Source organism: Rhizopus microsporus, assembly GCF_002708625.1.
Source record: "Rhizopus microsporus ATCC 52813 unplaced genomic scaffold scaffold_29, whole genome shotgun sequence".
Taxonomy (NCBI): domain Eukaryota; kingdom Fungi; phylum Mucoromycota; class Mucoromycetes; order Mucorales; family Rhizopodaceae; genus Rhizopus; species Rhizopus microsporus.
In genome coordinates, this window is record NW_019671944.1 from 115,358 (window position 1) to 132,641 (window position 17,284).

Below are 17,284 nucleotides of genomic sequence, written 5' to 3' on the forward strand. Positions count from 1 at the left end.
CTAATACTAACAGACTTTTTCTTTCTTTTGACATGATGTCGTTTTATTCAAACGTATTTTTCTTTGTCGTCTTTTTACGTAAATAATTTTTTTATTTTACGACAATGTTTTATTAAAGTACAGTAAAGACGTTGATAAGCTTCGATATGCGGCAAAAGCAGCTTCAAAGTCTTCTGAAAAACTAGATAGTATCAGCGCTAATAGAGGCGATATAATAACTGTCTTCGCGCGAACGCCGAAAAAAGGGGTCAAAGGTTGGCAGTTTGCTCGTTTCAAACAACAAAGAACCATCGTAACGCAGGCTCTTGGACTTCCTTAATCACTCAAATACCTTGAGGAACAGCCAGAAGAGAACAAACACTTGGATTTCTCTCTCCAGAAACTGTTGAAAAGATATCTCATGCAGCAACCATTCAACGAGCAACCAACAGTCCTACCTCAAGCTTTAGACACGGAAACAATTACCACAGATTCATGCAGGATTCACGAGGACGTCCCTTTTTTGAGGATGATGCAACACTAGACAATTTTAGGAATCGGACAGATCAACTCCAACATCCAATACACACTCCATCAATAACCAGCAATAGCAACCAGTGAAACTCAGGTGCCTCGCCCTTGACTTACTGTACTACTCCACTTATCGCCAAAGATCGTCAAACTGTAATAGATACGCAGTCCACAAACTTCTAGATGCGAGGATAATCAAAGTATCACTAACGCAAGCCATATATTACTTTTCAATTTTTTTCATTATTCAAGTAACAACCAAACAGCAATCCGGTCCTCGATTATCGACAATTGAACCAATTTGTACAATGCAGCCATTTTCGCATGGAAAAGTATATCCGCACTAAGAGATATAGTAGAGAAAGACGATCTAATGTGTATATTAGATTTAAAAAGGGCTTGTACGTCGTTGCGCCTATGCATCAAAAGTCAAGAAGGTTTTGAACATATCTATAGACATCTTTTGTAGAAAAGTGTTTATTTCAAATAAATATCTTCATTGTTTGGATTAGCTTGGTATTCTGTAACTAGAAGGCTGATGAATAAAAAAAAAAGTAGTATCCGTTTTATACTTACCGAGGCGTTAAGGAATACGCTGCCGTTGTAGACAGCGCATTAAATCCAGGGAGCACCGTTAGTCTTTTGAAGATCTTCTGAAAGGGGGAGGACTTTCATTATCATGTTTTGGTTTGTAAACAAAGATACCATATGTATTTAATGCACTGTTCACATCGTGATTTCAGACCGTACCACAAGATTCACACGTGAGGACAACGTATACTATTCGCTTTGATCCAGTAATAGAAGTGCTGGTAATATTTTTTGGTCATACACTTGTTACAAATCTGACTTGATAAGCGCTCGTCAACATAAACAAGTTCGGTTTTCCCATTAGATTGTTTGCACCTTCGTTTGGTTTCTTCGGTGACATGTCTTGTACCCTGTAATGAAAAATCTCTGCTTTAGACACACTGCATATTTTGCTGTGTTCCACTTCTATTATAAGTTGACGATCAAAGCAGTTGCCTTTATAAAAGTGATGAGATAAGAATACTAAAATGACGCACAATGGTCAAGGATCGTCGTCTAAACGCCAGGAATAGTGATTGAAGAAGTAACGCTAAAGAAGAAAGAGGAGAGGCACGAACTCCAATGTCATACATATGTTCCATGACGAAATAGCAGTATGTAATTCGTACAAACGTATGCAGCTTATGTCTCAATGATAACAGCTATTTCAGCAGTGCTCGCCCAAGCACCAAATTTGAATACAACAAGTGTTCCTAGCCAACATTTTGATTTTCAAACACTGTAGGAATATTCTCAGTTTAGAAAGGAAAACAAAGTCACTTGAAAGAGGCATAAAGAGATCATTGCCCTTTTTTGCTTCTTACATCAATGTCATGCATCCGTAGATCCTTTTTGTTTGTGTAAATGCAAACACCCTTTTTATTAACTTAATCTCCACTTGCACATCCTCTGCAGCCACAGTGAACGCATTCTACCATTTTACCTTCTTCCAACTTTTCCTTGGGTACTCTACAAATACACGTTGTTCCAAAGTTTGTATCTCTAGGTTGAATGCATCGAAGGCAGCATAGCTTTTCGAATCCCGGCTATAAACATATCACTAAGCAAAAGAGCATACCATTATATGTTTCTTTAAATACCTTTTTCCATTTGGCTATAAGATTAGCATCTGCATACTTGTTTTTTATTAAGTAATCATATAGATCTCGTGAGATAATCTTTCTTTTGTAATAAAGATCATATATATATCGTGAACGCTGATGGTGAATACGAAATACTGGCCATGTTGACTCAACTATACGCTTTCCCTCATGTGATTCATTTTCGACTATTTTTTTACGAGTTAGATCCCTTCAAATCATTCATGTTGTATATATTACCTTCTCTCATTTTTCTGGCGAATTCTTCTAATGTAGGCTCAATTTCATCAAAGCCTTCAGGTGGTCGCTTCGTTCTTTGTGTTCTAATCTTTGGCATGACAGTATTTTATGACTATATGATTAAGAAAGACAAATAAAATTAAAAAAAAAAAGGCTAGATGACGTACAGTTGTGTTTAAAGTCCGCATTTAGGCTTGCCAGCGCATACAAAACTAAAAGACAGCTCTTTAATTCTGCATTGGTTCTAAAAAGTACAAAAATGGGACAGACTATACTCTAGCTCCATTGTTAACAATAGACACAAAAAGGCGTGTATTGCTACCTTCTTCCCGTTCATTTTTTCTATTGTGTTTGTTAAAAAAAGGAAGCTTTGTATCAACCTCAAAACTCAAAGTTGAACAACTATAAAAAAAAAGTCACAAGAGTATAGACCGTCCAAGTGCCTGAAACCTGACTTCAGGTCCTTCTTTTTTTAATTACGAGATCCTGTCATGTCTCGAAACACTTTAGATGGGTATTACTTATTTTCTTCGAGCGCTGCAGCATTAGTAGCTCGTATTGTAACGCATCCTGGTAAATAGATCTTTAGCAAGCTATAATTAGAGTTAACCCTCTTTTTAGTGGACACGATTAAAACAAGACTGCAGATCATAAACACAACAACAAAGATGCCTTCTATTTTCAATGTTGCCTTCCCACTAACCACACTTTATCGAGGATTACCTGTGTCCATGCTATTCTCGGTACCTGCACTATCAGTATATCTATCTTGCTATGAGTGGTCAAAACAGACACTAAATACAACGTACAAACTATCGAGAGATACAGTCATGAGTCATCTACTATCGGCTTGTGCAGCTGAAGTTGTAGCTGGTGCTCTCTTTACACCGATGGAAGTGATGAAAAACCGATTACAAACACAGCAAAAAGATAGTACGATCACACTTGCTAAAACAATTGCCAAAACAGAAGGCTTTCGAGGATTTTTTAGAGGCTATTGGATGGGAATGGCGGTGTTTGTGCCTCATTCGATGATATATTTTGTAACATATGAGTCAATGAAACAATGGATGAACCAGAGCCATTTTCAGACATATATGCTTTGTTCAACTGTTGCAGGCGTAACGAGTATTGCTGTATCTACGCCACTGGATACAATTAAAACAAGATGGCAAGTGTCGGCTGCAGATCAAGGACAGCACTTTAGACAAGGACCTATTGCGATTGCAAAAAATATGATCAAGCAAGAAGGACGCGTGGCACTCACCAGAGGACTATTGGCACGCATTGCTTGCGGTATACCCTCAACGACGATCAGTATGACCATTTTTGAAGTACTTAAAGATAGCCGAGAAAAAATTTTGGGGAATGTAGGCAAAACATTTGCGATACAATAAATTCTATTTATTTGAGTAAGAGATGCCATTATAGAGTCTACAAAAGAGTGAAAGCAGCAATAATAGCGGCACCAACAGTGGCACCAAGACTCACGCGAACAAAGCTTGCACCTGATTTGCTATTTTGAACCTTAGCGTTGCCACCTGTTGTTGGACGAGAATTGGGAGGAATAGCTTTGGAGAGAGTAGCAGAGGGAGCAGCGGCAAAAGACAAGGAACGACTGCCACTAGGTGTAGCACTGGCGGAACGACTAATGGCCATGCTACTTGCGCTCATGCTAGGAGTTACTGCTTCTAAAGTGTTATTTTCTTGCTTAGTATAGTCATCATTCTCATCTTCTGTCTTCTTTTTCTTTTTATCCTTCTTCTTTTGATCTTCATCCTCTTCCTCATCTTCATCATCCTTAGGCTGCTTCTTTTTGTCCTTCTTGTCCTTCTTATCAGTTTTGTCCTTCTTTTCAGTCTTTTCTTCCCTGTCATCGAACTTGTAGATGTTGGCTACTTGTGGTGTAAATGAATTGGCCTTGATGTGGCCTGTAAGGCCTTTTGTTCCTGCTCCCCCATAGTGTCCAAAGCCTTCATCATCACCTTTAAAATCTTTGCTACCCTCCTTATCATCGTGCTTATGACCATTGTTATAGCCACCGCGTTTTCTACCATTATTATTACGGCTTCCATTGTGGTCATTACCCCCTTTGTGACGATTATACTTGCCCTCATGATCATCATCGTTGTCGTTGCCATCATCGTCATCATGGTCATTATCTTTGTAGTTACCATAGTCACTATGATCATCGTCTTCATAATCGTTATCTTCGTAGTCATCCTGATCATTATCATCTTCGTCATCATGGTTATTGTAGTTACCACCATTACGTTTGTTATTATACCCCTCATCATCATCATCATTATCGTTGTCATCGCCATTATCGTCATCACCTTCATCGTAGTCACCAATATCGTAGTCACCAATACTGTAGTCATCCTCGCCATCAAAATCGTCGTCTTCATCGTCTTCATCATCATCGTCTTTATCGTCTTTATCGTAGCCATTGCGAACTTTATCATTCTTATTGTTGTTATTGTTACGGCGATTGCTGTTAGAATCAGCTTTCAATTTGCCACTAGAAGTACCAGTGCCAATTTCAATAGCAGGAAGAAGGGATGCTTCAGAGTTGACATAGGCAATGCCATGAACACCATGACCACGAGCATTTCCATAAACTTGGGCTATGATAGAAAACGATGAGTATAAGGCACGTTTATCAATGTAAGGGAAAAGGTCTACCTTGAACCAGGACTGTTGCAAGAGCAAGAGAAAGCACTATTTTGGTTTGCATCTTTATTAAAAGCAGATCGCAGAAAGGAAAGAAAGAGAAAGAGGATCAAGCTTGAACAAGAAATGTTTATATATGAGGTATGATTGAAAGATATGAGAATAGAACATATAAGAAAGAGACTGCCTTCAAAGATATGTGTTATTTTCTTTACGTTTAAATTTAAACTTTTGTGTTTTCACCACAAGGTTAGTTGTCTTTTTTTTTCCCTTAGAAAGGGGGTGTAATTGACATTTCTTTGATCTGCTCTTTCTTTTAGGCTTACTTATTCCTGACTTGTTCCTTTTGTATTTTGATCATAAGTTATTACTTATCAATCATAATCAAAGAAATGTACTCGCTTGACGATTTTGGTTGGAATTTAGACAAGCATTATTTAAATAAGACTCTCAGGGCGATCAAAATTTTGATTTTTGCCAAGGGCTAGATTTAAATAGTAAGACTACTCCAAAAGGGTGTTTTCTCTTTTCTCCCTCTTATTTATAAAGAATATGTGCATAGTTTTGTGACACATATGAAGATGGAATAAGCTTTATTCTAAATTGCATCTATTTTATGCGTCACTTTTCCTTCAGTCACCCTCTATGCTTACAACTTTTGACGTTTATTGGCTACAGATGAAATCATAGAGAATTACGATCTCATTCGCTGATTGGATATCCTACGCTTAATAAGCAGACAACGGCATTCCCTATTAGGAAGACTGCAGTGTACAGTGCTCATGGTGCCAATTTGCGCGTTTTTAAATATCTTTGGGCACTTATAACTATCAATTTGCATAAATTTATTTGGGAGTTATACTTGTTCCAATCATTGTTGCCTCCGTTCCAGGTTTCGATGAAGTGGTAAAGGCTCTTTTGTGTCACGCTTTATTTTCAGATAATATATAATAAAAATTTCTTTAGTTCCTATTTCTTCAGATCTTTTTCGCGCCATACACCTTGGTAGTAATATGTCCAATGATCAATCTGAACAATTGTTTACAAGAGAACAAGTCAAACAAATCATTGAGAAAATGTCAAGAAAACCCAATCTTAACAGATCAAGTGAGGCCCCACAAACCTTTCAAACGAAATCTTGGAAGAACTGGAGAATAACTCGACTATCAATTTACAGAAGAACATCAAAGAATTTGCTAAGAGCCTTTCAAAGTACGAAGGTAGTGAATGGACCAACAGCAAGATTTTCAACAAAGAGTTCCGCAGAGAACTTAAAAGGAAAACCGCGGGTGCCCTCCAAAGCACAAGCACAATATACAAGGGAGCTGATCGACTCATCATCGCGAGAAGAGCAGCAGCCGACCTTTACGAAGAATTCCAGCAATTTCTTGAATCAGGAGGAAATGAAGAACAGTTCTTTCACATCATGGAGAGTATCCGACAATTTGCGGTTTACTCATACACCACGAGTAAGGCCACCAAAAGTGAAGCAAGGATAATGGTGATCAAGACGCTCAAGCTCCTCGACAGCGTCAAATACCTGGAAGAAGAGCCTAATGATAAATCCTTGGACTTGGGCAGGGAAGAAGTTGAAAGAATTTTTCAAGCCAGATACGAATAGTCCATCCTTAGAAATGCAGTTGGACGACAACAACAATTATTCAACCACAGTAACAGAGATACACCAAAGGCTGTGTAACCTTCCACAAGCCTTTTTTGGATGCAGCAAGGGCCAACTACACACGGAGATCCAAGCTTCAATTAACCCCAATAAGATCGTCGTCAACGCCGACGTCTTCCCCCATGGCAACAGCGCATTACACCGTATCAAGAGATGGCATATCGCTAGGGGATTGTTTCCAATGTTTCTCAGAGCAATAGAAACGGCTAGTACTCCATTGATGGTCTGTGTCGGTAGTAACACAAGGATATCAACCTCAGTGGAACCACAAACCTCGACCATGGAAATATACTCCGATAAAGTTCACGGAAGAGGAGCAAGTAGCAATGGACGAAGCAGTAAAGAAATTTCTAAATTCAGGCATAATCGAGTGTCCTCCGTCTCAGTGCAAGAGCTATCCATCGGAATTCTTTACTGTGAAAGAACCAAACAAACGCAGGCCGATATTGGATTGCAGGAACTTGAACCAGTACATTGATTATTTATTCATTCTCAGCTAATAGACGACGTCAGACATTTACAGTCGTCATCCTTCGTATATATTTGGGTCATACCCTCATTTAATAGTTCTTCTCTCAACTTTAAATAAAGAATAGTAATTGTTAGCTATCGACTCCTACTGTTCTTATATATAAAAACATCAGAAATACAACAATGTGAACAGAATTTGGGCCCCCATATTTCAATCACATTTTTGTGATGTACCAAATGTCATATTGAAGTGGTAAGTATAGTGCTGTGTTTTGGGATAGTGTTGGAGAAGACTCAGCTTCTATAAAAAAAAAAGAAAAAAAAAAGAAAAAAGAAAAAGACTCCAACACTACCGCCAGCAGCACCAAAAATGCCATCGGAGACAAAGTTGATCTCAGAATCATTAGTACAGAGGGCCATGATGTTTTGAATGTCGAGTTTGCTTGATGTGCTGACGATACAAAGTATGAAGGCGATAGAAGGAAGATTTTACGTGAATCTAAGAATAATAGTGATTACGCCTACAGAACCACTTGTGTCAAGAAGAAGTTAAAGAAAGAATCAAGGAATTTGGAAATACAGGTAGCAGCTAATGAGGGAGAAATTACAGTGGCGTGCTTGTGTATAAGCAAAAAAAAATAAAAAAAAAAGCTCTTTAAGGCTCCCATCTTGTACAGCAGACTTGAAAATGCTTCATATTTTATTTGAGCGTTTAGACAAAGTAAAAGTAAATTCTTGCAATTGATATCATGTAACAAGATTACTTAGATTTTTTCTAGAGAAATGCTGTACATATTAGCAACATTCATATGATCACTAAGGGCATAATGTTTAATAATAATAGCATGGACAGAAAGCACAGTTGTGACGTTTCTCTCAATAGAAATGATAACAGTAAAGAGGTGGGAGAGATGGGCAACAACCAAGAATGGCCTCCCAATACAAGTTCTTCCAATAAATCTTCAGAACATTTTGATCATACACGTGGATGCCTCTCAGACAGGGTGGAGTGTTCAATTAAAGCTAATAACGACATTGGGATTCTGGACAAAGGAAGAAAAAGAACTCTCTATAAATGTACGCGAGTTGAAGACGATCTTGTTCGCACTTCAACTGCACGCACCAAGCGTTGCAAACTCAACCATCAATCTCTATACAGACAACGTCACCGCTTTAAAATACGTAAGAAAACTCGGAGGAGCCAGCTCAATTTATCTTCAAGACCTGGCACTTCAGATTCAAGAGCTCATCAACAAATCCAACCTCAAGATTCACTTTCAACACATATCGGGTGTGACCAACATTCAAACAGATCGATTGAGTAGACGCACAACAATATATGAATGGAAATTACCAAAATGGTTTCAGCTGATTCAACGCAAATGGGGCCAACGCATCATAAACGCCTTTGCAGCCCGCCACAGCAATCTATTGCCGGAATTTTGGGGTTTACATTCAGGCCCAGCAGCAACAGCAGTGGACGCCTTTCAGTAATCTTGGCCAAGGAAGGGCCTCTACCTTCACCCTCTTTGGAAATTAATTGCAAAAATACTTCACATGTTCAAACGCCAGAAAGAACAGAAAGCCATGCTTGTGGCGCTGTATTGGAAGACTCAATTCTGGTATCCAATGATTCTAGTACTGACGAAAGAGCCTCCCTTGATCATATCAACCAACAAGAAATGGAACCTGGCCGCCTGAAAATTATCAAACCTTTAATACACAAGACGGTATAAATGAATCAACAAGCAAATTTTTACAACAGTCCCATCGCAAGAGGACCCACCAGTTATACAATTGCGGATGGTCGCTGTGGGCCTCGTGGTGCAAGAAACAACACCCAGCAATCAATAATCTACAATATGAACCGAAGAACATCCTGAAATTTTTAGTCCAACAGCAGCATTATTCATATCAACACCTGAATATGATTTCAAAAGACTAAACCAAACTTGATAAGCGAAATCTCTTTCAGAAACCTTGTATTATTTAAAGGATCCAAAATAAATTTGTTGGCATTGATAAGATAAAGAATATGGCTAAAGAAGTCAAGCACATGTTGTTTTTCTGTGCTGATATCTGGTTTGGAACGAAATGAGCTAATGTGCTTCTCAGCAGTGCTAATATTATTTTCAGAGGAAACACTACATGTACCAGAAAATACACCAGAAGTTAAACTAATACTACGGATGCTATCTCTACCCATTACCTATGATGTCGTCCAACAAAACCTTTTCATTATATAGCACCAAACTAAACATGACTTTATAAAGTCGCCATATTGGCTTGTTTCTTTTCAGGAAGAGATAAAATTTTTTATGTTCTGACCATATATCTGTGGTGGGCGCTTTACTGGAAGGCAGAGCTGGGATCGGAGGTGTTCCTCCTGGTTTCTACTGGTTTCTACTGGAAGCTGTTTTTTGGTCTCTCAAAAAGAGACTGCTGGTTCTTGTTACTTCGATAATCCTGGGATTTATTTCATTCATAACTTTGTCCTCACTGTTGACCTCGGTGCTGTTGCTCTTCGAAGAATCGCTTCTTCATACCTAGCTTGCTGAGTTCTTTCGACAGTTTCGACATCGAAAGCCATGTTCTTGTATTCATCGTCTTTATCTTCCAAGTATCTGACACTTGTGGGAAGGCGTAATGCTTTTGTGGGTATATCTCGGGCTTTTTCGTCCATTCCCTTCCTGCTGACATACCCGTAGACTGAGAGGTGTCGGACTTTTTCTGATCATTTGAAATGAGGAAATGTCTACGCCAAAAACAGAAAATAGTGTCAATTGTTGGAACTTTAATATTTTTCGAAATTTCGACATTAAACTTCGACCGTCGAGTTAAAGGGAAATGAATCATACTGAAAATAAAGCGTAGCTTGGAAAGCCTATTATCAAATCCGTAGTCAAATCGGAGTCAACTATGATTGAGAGATAAGTATACCTCATTTGATTTTTATTTCAGTGCGAATTGGGGTTTAGGAAAGCGCAATTTGGTTTCTGAGTTGACGCAATCTGACCAATTAAATTTACGCAAATTGATATTTACAAGTACGCAAAAATATTTAAATCCGTAAATCAATTCATCCGCTTGTTAAACACTTTTTATGCTAAAAAATATGTCAACTAAAGCTAAGACAGTGGTCGATAATTTTTCTATTCATGGAAACGCAATTAAAGATGTAAGTTATTTGTTCATGGTCAAGATATTTAGGTTGCTAAGATATAATAGGTATATGATGTACCAATGTCAGCTATCAATAGGCCTATACCATCACAGTTAGATAGAGAAAAAGTAGAGCATATGAAGACAGTGTTACAAACACCTGAACGAGAACAAGAACTCACTCCAATTGATGTTCATCATGTTGAATATAAGGGTCAGGATTACTACTTTGCCTTTGGAGGCTGTCATCGATGGGCAGCAAGCAAAGAATTAGGCAAAGAAACGATCCGTGCAAAACTTATTGACACTCCAGCAAGCGTTATCAATACATACCTTGGATCATCTTCACCTTTTAAGGAATAACAACTACATTATAAATAAACAATTTTTATTATTGTACAGATTATGTCTGAAGTCTATCTTCGGCTGTCGGACAGTAGACTGGCATGTTTTCATCAAATTGACTAATAAGGACTTTGTCTTGCTTTTTCGTAAATAATTGTCTCCATAGTAACCTTGATGCGAATTTATATGTCTTGATATTTGGATGAAATCCATCCAAGTTACTGCAGTCAACTTTTAGTCTGGCGCACTCTCATCGTTAGTATCATTCTATCTTACCTTATAGAATCCACAGGTACAGTTACACTATATGTATCCAGTGGCTGATAAACTATTGCCACGTCCTTTTGTCGCTTAATACCAAGAAGATCTTCAATGATAGTTCCAGCTAACTCTCGGTTTAGCCTTGCTACAACTTCCTTCAGTTGCTCATTGTACATATCAACCTGTTTTCCCATACGTTCGAGGCCCCCATTAGAACAACATATACATTCATGATCGTGCACATTAATGCTTTTATCAGCAAATTGTTTTACGTATCCTGGATGCTTTGGTGGAATTTGTATAAGCTCATTAAAGTGCTGAACCGATACTATCACAATAGAGTATAGCGATTAGGGTTATGGATGTGACATTTCATATAACAATCTCTTACATATATTGATAAATGCTTTATCCACATTACTGATTAGTGTCTTGAGATTATTGTAAACATTTCTTCCATAGTTGACCGGTGTCATTCCAGGTAAACAATGTGCTGATATATCGTTATATCCAATGTAAAGATGTATCATCTTCCATTCGTGTGCCAATGGAGTATTAGGACCAATATATTTGAGCAAATATTGTACTTGGTCACCTAATCCTGAGCTAGTTGAGCCTGTCTGTGCTGCATTCAATTGATCGACAGGATAGCTTATAAATAGAAAAAAAAAAGTCACTACGAAGCATAAAAGGATCAATGATATTTTACTTGTGATAAGGTTCGAAGCAAAAGAAGGTTTCTAATAAAAAGCATAAGCTCATTCAATCTTGTCTGTTTTCTTTTTTTTTTTTTTTGTTTTTTACTTTTGCAATATCTTGCTTTGTTGGAGCCAACAGAGGCACCCACCAATTCTTGATTATAATGCTTTATATAGTTCGCAATACTGTTACTGTCAGGATCCTAAAGAAAAAAAAAAAGATAATTTATACATCAAGTATAGAAAATATCTACTTATCATACCCCTCCCATTATAAAGCCTTTGCCCCTAAACTCTACAAACTGCTCTGGACTGACATACTCTGTTTTGACATTGATAGCTGCAAGCCCAGCCGTGATGCTATAAACACAAATTAAATACATGTTATCCAAAACTTTTTGTCTATACATACCTGTCACCCATTGCAGCAATGACTTTAATATCATCTGGTCTCAAGTCATGAACACTCTCTGGTGGTGGGCGCTGTGGCAGCGGTGGACATTGTGAAATATCAGGAAAACTGAATGCAGATACAAGAGCTATTAAGCCACCAAGGAGAAACAAGAGAAAAATTGTGAGCTTCATGAGTGGCGAAAACAACGAAAATATTAGAATAAAAAAGGACTTTAGGACAAAAAGGAAGAAAGAAATATGGGTTTTTATTTATAGAGGACTATAGTCTCCTTAAACCAAACTTACAAAGAAGTTTTACAGGTTGCAGAACAATTTTTTCTTTTTCATGAAAATCCTTTCAGGAGCTTCTTCGAGTGGCAAGCTTACGTGAAGTTAAGGAGTAGGTAAAAAGGGGACTCTGTGAAACAGTTTATTTTTCGGATTGTAGTATAGATGTATCTGGTTGATAACTACCATTTATTTCTTTAACACGTTTGGATTTTCCCGTTCAGTCAGAGGTTTTATATACTTTCCATGATAAGGCGGTATCCCGGTGCTTCTAGGAGCAGTAAGAAGTGTATCAAAGTAAGCTAAAAACGAGTAAATAGAATGTTAGAAAATTTAACTTTAAATCAACACTCCCTTACTTTGGTAGATGTCTCCATTGTATTTAGCAATAGGGGCTTTCAAGACAAAGTCAGGGATACCAAAGCCATCTGTAAGGCCGATAACTTGGTAGCGAAGTGATTTGCACATGTCTGTATATGTTTTTTCAATGCTTTTGATATGCTCAGGTGTAAAGTATCCTTCTTTAAAGCCTTGGTCACTATATGTGTACAGAACGTGCATACCCCATAAAGCAGTCAACTTCTTCATAATCGTCAAGACACTAGGTTCAATTCCTGGTGTGCCAACCGGCTGACCAAACTTTTCTGCACAGACATTAAACATGAATGTAGCACAATGCATTTCGGCTACTCGTACACTATCCAGCAGTAACTGATCAGATGGCGTGCCTTGTTGACGAGCAGTGTGAATAGAGTAAAGCTATTAAAAAAGATGAGTGCTTTTGAATAAAAATATATACTAAGCACCTACACGCTTCACAAGAATAGTATGGAGTGCCTCTGTAAGCATAGTAAAATCTTTGATACAATCAGAGGCATCATTTGTTAGCCATCTCTTATTCTCCAAGTATCGTTTAGCATCCTTGATGTAAATAGTCGAGCTCTTGAATTTAAGATCAGGATACTCATCAAACTCAAGTTTTTGTTCAAGTCGATAGAGTAAATAACGAGTTGTTTGCTGCAAAAGAACAACGTTATCACCACCACCAGTTGTCATTACGCCCCAATCTCCAATAATATGGCCAATTGCATTATAAGCAGAGTAAGCGTGTCCTCCACAACTTCTACGACAAGTTTCGAGAATTTCGGTGCTGTACCATCCTGTAAGACCCTTCAGGCAAGCAGCCATGGCGTGCATATCGCCCATATGGTTCAGATATACCATAGGATCCATCTTGCCACCGGCTGTCGATATGTCAAAGTGTTCGTTCAACACATCTGCTGTAGATCGGACCATATATATAAAGGCAATAGCAGGTATGATCTTGACATAATGAGATTGATAATCCATGATCTGTTGATTTTTAGCCCCCTGACGGCGAACAACGCCATAACGTGTAGCTATAGTAAGTGCTTGGGATATCATTTGAGTTGTTACAGTAACAAGGGATAATCGTTCAGGTATCAGTGTGGCATACATAACAGCAGGGTTGGGAGCTGGCTTATAGTTTCCTTGACGATCCAGTTGAACCCACTTGGCAAGCATGTCTATACGTGGAATACGTTTTTGACGGAATTGGATCCAGCCGTTGTCCACGCCGGCATGACCAACCTTTTCACCAATGTCACCTATCCGAACATTGGGCTCTAGCTCGCCTGTGTACTTGTTTCGAAGTTGTACAACAAACCAATTCAAACCAACATTTTTACCGTCAACGACCGTTTGAGCAATGACAACAGCATGAGTAGCTGTTTGGGCTGCCATACCTATCCACCATTTTGTACCAGTGATCGTAGGAGTATCAAGAATAAATTCGTCCGTGGCAAAATCGTACGTGGCAGTTGTTTCAATTTCGCGGAGCGCTGAGCTATGACCAAGTTCCGTCTATGTAATAAAAATGGATGAGGCATCAAGGAGAAATGTTAGAATAGGAACATACCATAGCAAAGCAACCAAAAATCCTGTAGTTGCTAATGTCGTCATTGTATCGATCCTGCTGTTCTTTGTTTCCAAGCATATTAATGACGTTACGAAAGAGCATTTCATGCACAAAGAATCGCATGGAGAAACTTTCCGAGTACATACTAGTAGCTCGTGCTATTTCATAAGCAAGGTCTTTATCTTTTGTATCTTTCACGACATGAATTACTCGATATATTTGTCCCATGGTACTATATCGGAAGGATTTAGCATTTTATATTCAAACGACGTATATACTTCTTACAATTCTCTCATTTCATCTCTAGATAGTTCCAAGAAATTACGTGGTGGTTGAACAACCAGTTCAGGATCATTCCTTATTATCTCATAAGCTTTTTGCTATGTAAGTTGTTAGACGATGTTTATGCAAAGAAAAGCACAAATTTTTTACCAAAAGCCTATATTTTTCATCACCACCAGCCCAAAACTTTGCCAGCTCCTCAATATTGAATTCAGCTGCAGCGCGTTCTTTGGCCATATCTTTAGGCGCCTGTCGAGACATTGACGACGGTGACAGGTTCAACTGACTCTTGAGTTGATTTAGTCTCTCCAAGGCAAGATTAGCACGAGGATCCTTTGATTCAGAAAGAGGTATAATCGTCATAGGTGTTTCTAAAAGCGAGGGAAAACTGTAAAGAAGAGAAAAAATCGGCCTGATTTAATAAGGAGTCGCCAACCCATTTTCAGAAAATTAAAGCTGAGTCAAAGTAAAATTTCCCCCACTTTTATTAAAGTTTTCACGTGATATGCTTGTTCTGTACACTTTCTTAGGAAAACTCCAAGTCGTCATATAGGCAGAAGTATAAAACGAAAAAAATATAAAAATATCTTACCAAGCTTAAAATCTTTTTGATGACATTCAAGTGAAAAACCTGTACGTGATTGTTTCTATATGAAGAAAGTTAGCGAGTCCGCCGATATCAATGCGTGCCTCTATTCCCTCATTCATGCTCAACCGACAAGTCCAGTCCCTTTCATGCTACCTTATAATCTATGAAATGTAATTAATTTCTTGTGGATACTAATTGGATAAGTCTAAGCCTTCCACAAATGAAGAGTATATCCAATATAGGCTTGATGTTTAGAGCAAAATTAGCGTAGATTCTACTTCTGACGTCGCAGCAACTTTTTTCCCTTCAGAAAGGAAACGTTTGTAATATCAGATAAGAAAAATCAGATTGAACAAGGTACTCAGGCTTCTATCGCAAGAAGAAAAGCTCTTACCAAACAATTTGTGTCATGAATTTGAATTAGAGACTGGAAAGGCCAATACTACGTGCACCAGAAAATAGGCTAAGTAATGCAAATACGATTCTACCTTAGGTAGTCTTTTTGATCAACTGACGACATAAAATTAGAATAAATAACAACGTTTCTTTTTTTTCTTGAAAAGAAACAAGCCAAGTTAGCGACTTTATAAAGTCGTATTTAACGTGGCACTACGCATTCAAAAGGTTTTGTTGGAAAGCATCATAAGTAATGGGTAGATGTAGCACCCGTAGAATTAGTCTAAGTCTAAGTCTAACTTCTGGCGTATTCTCTGGTGCATGTAGTGTTTCCCAACTGGAAAACAGCGGGCAAAAATAAAAAAGAAGCTAGACCTACAGTTGAATGTATCTGGGTAACATCTAATCAAACAATGTTGTTGTCGGATGCGATGAAGTACATGTTCAAAGCACAAATTATTCAGTGGGATCCATTATTAAAACTAAAGCTGTCAACCTTCGCCCGCAGTACCATTTATTAACTTCCAACAACAAGGCAATAGTTTCATTAGTTCTAAATTCTATTTTAGATACAAGCTTTACATATCCTAACTCTCAACCAGTACTATTCACAAGTCAACAATGTGACATACTAAGAAGTAAATATAAGCCCAAGGAATATGATACCAGTAAATATGCGCATATCAGATCAATAATTGGCCCTATTTTCAAAGCGTATAACGTCAAAAAACATTTGACACCAATTGGGTCAACATGTGCAAGCAAGCTAAATCATTAAAGGTTCATGATCAAGAGTTAAAACCAGACAACAACGACGCTTCTTTCTGTTTCTATTTCGTGTTGCAAGTCCTACTTGCAATTAAACACCAACATCACTTATTTGACCCACAAATCGACAGTTTCGAATGGGACTTTATTATCAAATTCTGGAGATTAATTACTGAAAGATTATTCTACTGTATTTTTATTAATTATTAACGTTAATTTTATAAAATATTGTAAAATAAAAAAAAATATTTACGTAAAAAGACGACAAAGAAAAATACGTTTGAATAAAACGACATCATGTCAAAAGAAAGAAAAAGTCTGTTAGTATTAGAGCATATATCCTAATATTAGTTTTACTTACCACCAAGGTGCATTCTGGGGAGGGTAGCGATAACTACCCAGGAAAGTTTAAACAAAAAAAAAAAAGAAGAAGAACGGAGGATAGAGAGAGCCCAGAGCGTCAGAAGAGACTAGTAGGGAACGTTCTATATACACGCCAGAGAGCAAAGAGGGCGGGACAAACGAGTCAGAGCAAGGACCATGAGGACAGGCTAGTTTTGATTTGTGAATCTTTGAACACTCAGAGGGACATTTGATAACTGCTGTAAAGAAGTAAAAAAAGGACTCGATTAAAATGGGTTTCTATATGTTTTTCTTTTTCAAACAAGCTTCAGGATCAGGTACCTGGAGCAGAGAAATCATATCAAATAGGAGATATCTACGTGGTGATTATTCAAGAATATGCATTGCCAAACATAACTACATGTTCTTCTGATTTCATGGAAAAACCGAATAAAGAATTTAAACTTTTACAGAGAGACTAAAGAGGGGCTATTTCTAATATTAACTCCAAGACAGCCCACCTGTTAATATTACTGTCAAATGAGATAGTGAGCCATATTCTTTTTGTATTTGTTA

At 37.9% G+C, this 17,284-nt stretch overlaps 7 protein-coding genes across 7 annotated transcripts; 3 read left to right on the top strand and 4 right to left on the bottom strand.

Annotated features, from left to right (window-relative positions):
• Positions 1 to 1,889: 1,889 nt before the first annotated feature.
• On the bottom strand, positions 1,890 to 2,927 carry RHIMIDRAFT_271145 (bud site selection-related protein). The gene is made up of 3 exons (XM_023612233.1): positions 2,421 to 2,927; positions 2,181 to 2,368; positions 1,890 to 2,126 (listed from the first exon to the last, which is right to left on the bottom strand). The coding sequence occupies exons 1-3, from the start codon at positions 2,515 to 2,517 to the stop codon at positions 1,968 to 1,970; spliced, it is 444 nt and encodes a 147-aa protein (XP_023461577.1). The 5' UTR covers positions 2,518 to 2,927; the 3' UTR covers positions 1,890 to 1,967.
• A 14-nt stretch (positions 2,928 to 2,941) lies between these two features.
• RHIMIDRAFT_183833 (mitochondrial carrier) lies at positions 2,942 to 3,766 on the top strand (the record flags this gene model as incomplete). Its single annotated transcript, XM_023605827.1, has 2 exons — positions 2,942 to 2,993; positions 3,042 to 3,766. Coding segments are annotated over 2 exons (777 nt in total), but the record flags the coding sequence as incomplete, so codon positions are not given.
• Positions 3,767 to 3,835: 69 nt separating this feature from the next.
• On the bottom strand, positions 3,836 to 5,234 carry RHIMIDRAFT_83062 (uncharacterized protein). The gene is made up of 2 exons (XM_023615760.1): positions 5,106 to 5,234; positions 3,836 to 5,047 (listed from the first exon to the last, which is right to left on the bottom strand). The coding sequence occupies exons 1-2, from the start codon at positions 5,155 to 5,157 to the stop codon at positions 3,855 to 3,857; spliced, it is 1,245 nt and encodes a 414-aa protein (XP_023461579.1). The 5' UTR covers positions 5,158 to 5,234; the 3' UTR covers positions 3,836 to 3,854.
• An 872-nt stretch (positions 5,235 to 6,106) lies between these two features.
• RHIMIDRAFT_316490 (uncharacterized protein) lies at positions 6,107 to 6,997 on the top strand (the record flags this gene model as incomplete). The annotated part of the gene is made up of 2 exons (XM_023615055.1): positions 6,107 to 6,200; positions 6,239 to 6,997. 2 exons carry the CDS (start codon positions 6,107 to 6,109, stop codon positions 6,712 to 6,714), a joined length of 570 nt encoding a protein of 189 aa, XP_023461580.1. The 3' UTR covers positions 6,715 to 6,997.
• A 3,363-nt stretch (positions 6,998 to 10,360) lies between these two features.
• RHIMIDRAFT_248257 (sulfiredoxin) lies at positions 10,361 to 10,770 on the top strand (the record flags this gene model as incomplete). The annotated part of the gene is made up of 2 exons (XM_023610494.1): positions 10,361 to 10,423; positions 10,474 to 10,770. 2 exons carry the CDS (start codon positions 10,361 to 10,363, stop codon positions 10,768 to 10,770), a joined length of 360 nt encoding a protein of 119 aa, XP_023461581.1.
• A 40-nt stretch (positions 10,771 to 10,810) lies between these two features.
• Positions 10,811 to 12,296, bottom strand: RHIMIDRAFT_248258 (uncharacterized protein; the record flags this gene model as incomplete). Its single annotated transcript, XM_023610495.1, has 6 exons — positions 10,811 to 10,973; positions 11,029 to 11,341; positions 11,405 to 11,638; positions 11,818 to 11,914; positions 11,975 to 12,071; positions 12,124 to 12,296. The coding sequence occupies 6 exons, from the start codon at positions 12,294 to 12,296 to the stop codon at positions 10,811 to 10,813; spliced, it is 1,077 nt and encodes a 358-aa protein (XP_023461582.1).
• A 285-nt stretch (positions 12,297 to 12,581) lies between these two features.
• RHIMIDRAFT_248259 (acyl-CoA oxidase) lies at positions 12,582 to 14,976 on the bottom strand (the record flags this gene model as incomplete). Its single annotated transcript, XM_023610496.1, has 6 exons — positions 12,582 to 12,694; positions 12,752 to 13,151; positions 13,203 to 14,276; positions 14,332 to 14,563; positions 14,617 to 14,711; positions 14,764 to 14,976. 6 exons carry the CDS (start codon positions 14,974 to 14,976, stop codon positions 12,582 to 12,584), a joined length of 2,127 nt encoding a protein of 708 aa, XP_023461583.1.
• Between the last annotated feature and the right edge of the window lie 2,308 nt (positions 14,977 to 17,284).

Bases quoted from the DNA above. Each gene is read 5' to 3' on its own strand.
- RHIMIDRAFT_83062 (XM_023615760.1), bottom strand. From the start codon at position 5,157: ATGCAAACCAAAATAGTGCTTTCTCTTGCTCTTGCAACAGTCCTGGTT. The intron at 5,048-5,105 runs GTAGACCTTTTC...TTTCTATCATAG, and splicing joins TGCAACAGTCCTGGTTCAAG to CCCAAGTTTATGGAAATGCT.
- RHIMIDRAFT_271145 (XM_023612233.1), bottom strand. From the start codon at position 2,517: ATGCCAAAGATTAGAACACAAAGAACGAAGCGACCACCTGAAGGCTTT. The intron at 2,369-2,420 runs GTAATATATACA...GTAAAAAAATAG, and splicing joins CGCCAGAAAAATGAGAGAAG to TCGAAAATGAATCACATGAG. The intron at 2,127-2,180 runs GTATTTAAAGAA...ATATGTTTATAG, and splicing joins TTATAGCCAAATGGAAAAAG to CCGGGATTCGAAAAGCTATG.